Source organism: Leptidea sinapis, chromosome 26 (assembly GCF_905404315.1).
Source record: "Leptidea sinapis chromosome 26, ilLepSina1.1, whole genome shotgun sequence".
NCBI lineage: Eukaryota > Metazoa > Arthropoda > Insecta > Lepidoptera > Pieridae > Leptidea > Leptidea sinapis.
The window spans coordinates 5,023,008-5,030,859 of NC_066290.1; the positions used below are offsets into that span (position 1 = coordinate 5,023,008).

General features: G+C 32.5%; 1 protein-coding gene across 1 annotated transcript in view; it reads right to left on the minus strand.

The window, feature by feature from the left end:
- Positions 1–5,210, minus strand: part of LOC126972416 (ubiquinone biosynthesis monooxygenase COQ6, mitochondrial) — a 62,449-nt gene extending 57,239 nt beyond the window's left edge. Inside the window, exons 1-3 of the mRNA XM_050819134.1 lie at positions 4,840–5,210; positions 4,186–4,376; positions 1,695–1,946 (exon numbers count right to left, since the gene is read on the minus strand). Of these exons, the coding sequence (XP_050675091.1) occupies positions 1,695–1,946; positions 4,186–4,376; positions 4,840–5,011 (615 nt within the window). The 5' untranslated portion in view covers positions 5,012–5,210. The remainder of the gene's footprint in view (positions 1–1,694; positions 1,947–4,185; positions 4,377–4,839) is intronic.
- Positions 5,211–7,852: the final 2,642 nt, after the last annotated feature.

The following is a 7,852-nucleotide window of genomic DNA, read 5'->3' on the forward strand; positions in this document are numbered from 1 at the left end:
CAGAGCCAACCGTTCGAGTGACGTATCGTTGATAAAATCTTGCATGCTTTGTTCAAGTCTCAGTTTGTGGCTTCATCTACAGGATCTACTTTACAGTTGATACCTGATCAACTCTAATATTTGCATATTAGGAAATTGACTTGAGATGTCACTCTTGCAAATATAAACAATTTGTTATGTTTTAAAGTTTTTAGGCTATTTCTTTGGGTTTCTACCTAATAAATAACAAAGTCGTTCGTCATAAAAAGCTAAGCAGAAAATTTATAATCGAGAAAACCGTGGCACTAAATTGTAAAGTATTTGTAGCCAGGTAGTTGTGAATTTGTAATAATGAGTAGAGGAACAATTACCGCAATGATGGACCTGCTGAAGCTTCCATGTTGTGGACTGTGTATCTATACTAGGGTTGCCAACTTTTTTTTACAAGAAATAAAGTATACTCAGGTCTGTAAAGAATATTAAACAGTATTTTAGAAAAATGGACAGTATTTTATTTATTTATTGTTTTAAATACATATTTTTTTTAAACTTCTCGCTTACTAATTTAATATTGTTTAAAAACTTCATACGCCTCACCACAATTACAACTAAAATTAAAATAAATCAGGTAATTCACGGTCCAAGTAAAAAAAGGTTATATGTCCTGAGAATGAGAACGAGAACGCACACACTCGCATGTCTGTCACTGACAGTCTTGAATATTTGACATTGACAGATTCGTTCAGAAACTCGGTGTGATTTATTTGTTCCTACGCTCACGCTGTGCAGCAGTGAGCGCCCTCTGACTAAATAAAACAAAGTGTGAGCGAGTAAGTATAACACATAATGTGTTTGCAGGCTGAAAACAGTATTTTATATACTTTATTTTTGTTCAACAGTAAAAAGTATAATTTTGTGAAAAACAGTGTAATACTAAATATTCCTTACATCGTGTGCGCTGCGAAAAGCATTGATGAGAGAATAAAATAATGTACTACGACTTTGTAGAACATATAATTATTTACATATTGTGTTATAACTGTCACTACTCAGTGCTGTGTACGCGGACAAAGTGGCGGGGTATCAGTTATTATTTATAAGACTTACCTTATTGTTTGTAGAATTAAACTGACACGGAGGTAAAATGAAGTTCACTTGTGTGTTTTAAATTTGATGATTTTTAAATGATCACTTCAAAAACTGATATCTCATATAAAATTCTCGTGTCTTGGTGTTAAACATTAAACTCCTCCGAAACCGCTTGACCGATTCTCATGAAATTTTGAGTGCATATTGGGTAGGTCTGAGAATCGGACAACATCTATTTTTCATCCCCCTAAATGTTCCACACGAAAATTTTTGTTTTTAATTTTTTTGACCTTTTTTTTTAAATTTATTTGATCATGAGTCAGCATTAAAAATACACCCATCTACGATCAACATTTACATTTGTATAGCGATTTTAATATCGGTAATACAACGTTTACTGGGTCAGCTAGTATATAATATATATATATAAGTTATTGACTGGGAATAAAGACAACTGATATTTAAGTAATGTATTGGTTGAGAATAAAGAAAAAGAAATTCACAGTCAAACTAATACACTGAGTCCATGAAAACAGCTTTAGGTGTAAATAAATAAATTGGCGATTTTGTCAAGTTCAATACAAGAGTTTCATATCAAAAATGAATAATTAATAGAATCTACTCACCAAAAGCTGACAAGAGTATTGATCACCATTGCTCATCTTTACAACATTATCTTCACCCGCATCACTCGATTGTGGTAACTTGTAGCCTTGTATTTGAGCACCATAGACAATATCAACATTTTCAACTGACGCCGTAAGTTCTTTGTTTATTGCATGGAGTAGAACATCATTTTCAACAATATAAGCAACATCATTGTCAAGTAGTTCAGAACTGTTAAAGGTTATCATTGCATCCGAACATGCATCCCAGACCTAAAAATTATACAATTACTTATTTTAAATAAATATATAATTAAAGGTCTTCAGACTACTAAATACTATGTAATAATATATAATATTGACACACTATTTACACAAATTATCTTGCCCCCAAGTTAAGCATATATAGCCTGTGTTATGGGTTACAAGACAACAATATATTTAATACAATATACTTACTTAAACATACATAAATTCATATAAACATACATAAATACATTTAAACATCCATGACTTGGAAACAAACATCCATATTCATCATATAAATGCTTGCACCTACCGGGGGATTCGAACCCGGGACCTCTAGCTTAGTAGGTAGGATTGCTAACCACTCGGCTATACAGGTCATCAAAATGTAATATGCTAGCAATTTTTAATTTTATTAAATAAACAATTAGCTGTTATTAATATATAATATCCGGACGACAAAACAAAACTAACTAAACAAAAAAAAAAACTAATTGGACATCTGGATTCGAACCAGGGTCTTCTGCTTCCCGGATCACCCAATATCCCATCTGAGCTATTATAATCTTGTATAGAGTGGCGAAATTTATTTTTGTATTCGAATATTATTGTAGCTGTTTCTCATTAAAATACTGATAAAACTACGTTTTTTTAAATTGAAACCTAGCTAGATTTATCGCCCCGAAACCCCCTATATACTAAATTTTATGAAAATCGTTGGAGCCGATTCCGAGATTCCAATTATATATATATATATATATAAGAATTGCTCATTTAAATATATAAGATTATACCAATGTTTAAGTAATAATACAAAAGGAAGACATTCTGTTAAAATATTTAATTATAAAAGATCATGTGTTGTTGCGGGACAGCTTTCAGCAGGGTCATGCTTTTGAAAAATTTCATTTAGGTTTACAGCCTTTTTGAATAAATAACTATCATACATATAATATGTACAAGAAGTCACCCATAGGCCTTCATTCTATCACATTTCCGAATTTTTTAAACAACTCAGTTAATAATGTTTTTTTTTTAAATAAATAACACAGAAATAAAACCTCTGTAATCAGATATAATGAGTCTGCAACATAAAGCCTTTAGCTTTATTACTAACATGGCTTTACTCATGTTTTATGGGTGTGGGTACCTTCATCAAGATGAGTGGAGTAGCACTTCCAAATACTCCATAACTAGTCAGTACCCACAAAACAAAAGTTTTAATTCTTTAATAAAATTCTTAATTCGAAACTTTGTAGTACCTACTTTTTATTATCAGCAACATTATATTATCTATTGACAGTGACACCTTTTTAAAATGCTGTCTAAGACTTAAGATACAAAATAGATTACATCTACTGTCTCTACTTCACTTTTGTTTACCTGGTACAAAAATGTGCTGTACAAGTTTCTGTTTCTTATGCAGTGAAAGAGACAGCAACTAACACTTTTCAGTGAAATGCGATGAGTACATCAATAAAACGGTTCGAAAGGCGCTCAGATGGAACCCAAGATGTTGCCGGATAAAGTCACAAATCATTCATTTTAAGTTTGCGAATTTTATTTAATTAATACCAACAGTGAGGGATATCTATATATTAAATTATAATGCAATATACTAATTTTCTAAGATTATATATACACTAATGTTTTTTTAAACCACAAGAAAGGTAATTTAACAGACTATAAAAGTAAAAATATTTAATTTTAAAACTTTATCTGTGTAAAATACAATAAGCCGTCAATATGAGGTCAGCTGTAAAAATTATCTGTAGCAGTCGATTTAAAAATTCTTTTTTGTATTATCTATGATGTTTTACTGACTATTCTATTACTAATTAGTAACTTTAAAGTATGTTTTAGTTACAAAAAATTACTACATTCATTAGTAATAATTGAAATGTAATCTGTAGGTAAATCTAAAAAAATCATAAAAAATTTGTTTAAATCACCCAGTACCTATTGTTTATGTTATCTAACAAATCGCTAGCTTGTTTAATAACAAAAGCATTGATGTTTTTTTTTTTATAAACAGGCTGAAACACTTCAAAAGCAATAAATTTTATTGTGTAACCCGAGCCCGTTGAACTTGTCGTCGTTAACACATGGTGGCTTAAGACTGGCCATAGCTCCATGCACTTTCCGGGCATAGGCCGCCCAACGGACGGGATAATGACTTGGAGGGGAAACTGCAGCTCAACTGATGCACTGCTCAGAATAAAAAATGTGGTTATTAACCTAACAGAGACTACTCTACAATACTCACTTGCATGTTTCTTACAGGTTGTAGACGTATACATACAACATGAGGCCATACATCCAGAGAATTCATTAGTGACTTTGTATTTTGATTCAAAGCCACAACACGGTTGCTATATTCTTTCTTAATGTCAAATTTTTTATTAGGACTTCCTTCAAGTAAGAGAACTTTTAGCTTTGAAAGAAGTGGTCGTTTTCCTGCAAGGTTTAATAATAAAAACATCAGAAAAAATTTAAAAGGATTGTTTTTATTGGTAAAAAATCGCATTTCTATTAAGTCAAATCGATGTCACTTTATTTTATGCCTTTGGAAAAAGTTGAACTTTAATGAGAAGTGAATCAACATTTATAGCTTATAAAATTATTTGAGCATCAAGTTCGTAAGTATGATTTTAATTTCCTAATGAGCAATAACGTAAAGATTTAATATAATACCAGCATGTTTCTCTAGGTTCTGATTTAACCAAAACTAATAATATGGTTTAGAATAATAATGTGAAACAATGATTTCGGAGTTTTATTATCAAATATTATATTATCAATGTGTTTATGATACCAACATCTGTTGATTTTATATCAAGTTTACAAAAAGAGATTTTAACTCTTGAGTTAAGTCAGTTTAACTTGAGAACATCGTTTAAACTATAAAATATTAACTTACCCATTGCACAAGCTAATGTACATCCAACCATACCACCACCAGCTATAATCACATCGTATCTACCCTTCACTCTTCCATCGTTCATTGAGCTTAGATTTCGTATGGAATTAGAAATTATTCTAGGCCTTCCAAAAAATACGCAATATTTTAACATGTTTGTTTTTTGTACCATTCTTCAATGGCAACAAAATTTATTTTAATCGAATTGTATGATTTTGGACCCTAGTAAGTTTAGGTGTATTATTAAAATAAGAGTTAATTTTAAAATTAATAAGCACTTTGCGGACTTCGGGAATCTGATTTCTATTTTTGTTTTCTAATTTCTATTCCAAATTTATAACCGGCTGATAGATAATTATTTATGAATTTCATAATATTATTACTTATGATTCTGTCATTTGTCAACACAGTCATATTTATGACAATGACATTAAACACATTTTTATGGCAGTGGCTAGCCTGTTTCACTCCCCGTGTAGGTATCGAAATCGTTAGTAGTAAGACGTAGGGCTTAAATTTTCTTTGGTAGTAAGTATGTGCGGCGGTCTCTACAATAGAGCAACAGCCCGTGGACCCTAGACCTACGTTATTTTATAAAAGCTGAAAGTTTGTCAGCGCATGTTCCCAACACAGGCAAGAATGATGGACCATTATGGAGTTTGGGTCACAGTGGCTTTGGCAGGTAAACGGTACTAAAGGTGTGTAAAATACCGATCAAATAATATAGTGCGATTTTTCAGTATTACCTTCAGATTATTATATTAAGAATCACGTTATTCATTGCCAGACATTTAATATCGCGGCAACCACTTGCCAGACACCCTCAATGTTCATGATATTATACTTTTACTTTCGTCATAGTATAAAAAGTAGATGATGTTTCCTCCTTAGCCAGACACTTTTGATAGTTCCAACCCCTGACCAGACAAACATTGTAAATCGTAAGAAGAGATTCGTGATAAGAATGAAAACAATACATTCGTGGTAGAAATAACAACTGCGCAGTGAGGGACCGCGGTAGACTTAACTCGCCATCTCACTCGCACTCAGGCATATACATACTGCCTCGCGCTCTCCTACAGCTACCCTAGATGGTTGTCTGGCAAGGGGTTGGAACTATCAAAAGTGTCTGGCCACTGTAACCCAAACTCCATAATGGTCCATCGTTCTTGCCTGTATTGGGAGCATGCTCTGACAAACTTTCAGCGTTTATAAAAAATAACTTAGATCTGCGGTCCACCACTGGACTAGCGGCTGTCAAAGTGCTTTTGTGCCTGTTTGATATTCTGATATCTGATTTAAAAATGGAGAAACATAATTAAAGCAAAGTATATTTAAGGTCATTGTGATCCAAAATTATTTTTTTAAAGCTTTCTAAAAACGCTAAAACAATCTTATTTAAAGTGATTATTATTATTATGAATTTACAATTCATGATAGCTCCTATTTATTTCCTATAGTAGGTAGTATAAGTAGGTTTGACTATGTCGTGCTCTTCCAACACATACATTACTTTCTGCAACGAATGTAGGGTTGACAACAAAAGAATATTGATACCTATACCTATTTATATTGTGGAAAAAACTGATGTATTTTTATAAGATGTCCTTATACTAGGTAGGTACAGTTTTAGGTAAAGAAGTAAACCCTAATGTCGTGAAAAGACGTAAGAGTAACGCGATAGAAAGAGAGGCAGCTTCTAGGTGATTAAATATTGTAGGTCAGTAGCCGTGTGCGATGTGAATTACTCCTGACCGCAAGAGTCCCTATTTCTTTAATTGATATTTGTAGTATTGATTGATATAATATAGTAGTAGTATATAATTGATACTTGTAGTATTATATATTCTTTGGCAGTGTGCATACTTGACGGGAGACAGAAAATAGTGGATTAAATTTAAATTTAAAAATTAGTAAAAGAAGAGTATTCAATAATAACAATAATAGAATAGGTCTACAATAATACTATTAATATTTTTTGTTAACCTTTGTGGTTTTTTTTAGATGCTAATTTGACCTAGTTTTATATCGGTATATGTAATATGATAAATAAATAAAAAAAAACTTATTTTTTTATATTATACTTATTTTCTTTTTTCAGCCATTATTTTTGCTGGCCAATAAGCAGTGCTTGTGCTTGGCTTTTTAAAATGTAAGCAAGCAACACATTTAGTTACATCTGCTTCCTTCGGACATGCTTTGATGGTGTGAACTTCATCTCCGCAGTAGCTACATACAACTATGTTGAGTCCCGACATGACTTGGCCGCATGATCATACTGCTGACACTTATAGAATCTTGTGACAAAAGTAAAGTCTGGACAAGATGACCAATTAAGTACAATCTTGTGACAAAAGTAAAGTCTGGACAAGATGACCAAGTACAGGACAAGATGACCAATTAACACACACTCGATCCTTTGATATGAGGGCTTTGCGTATAGTTGCGGTAACTTCAATAATATAATTGCAGGTTTCGGCGTCCTTTCTGCCTGATTTATGGGTTAACTTAATTGAGCTTAAAGTCGACTTGAGATTGGAATCTTGGAGGTCATCGGCTCGATTCTAATGAAAGAAACAGGTCAATATTTCTTTTTTCCTGCAAAGATGTAGGCACTCCAATAACTATAACTCTAGGCTTACGTTTATAAGGCTCATCGGTCGTAAGTCCTGAGTGCTTTAGCAGTTCTGCGGGCCTACCATGAACTCTTATTGCGATTCAATTGACAACCTAACATGAACTGCTTTGCTATTTCGTACCATGACGTGATTAGAGCTATCTAATTTAGGTTGACGTCAAATCAACTGAATAATCGCAATGATGTCACTTGAATGGCAAAAATGGTATCACTTGAATCGTAAACTGATCTAGTTCGTTCATTCATTCGTACCATGAGGTAATATTGCAACTTAAACTGAATAGCTTATGTGTCAAAGCGAGCGACTCGAAAAGAGTTGCTACTTCCTTATAGGAAAGTGAATCGTGTTGTTAATAACTTTTAAAAAATAGTGAA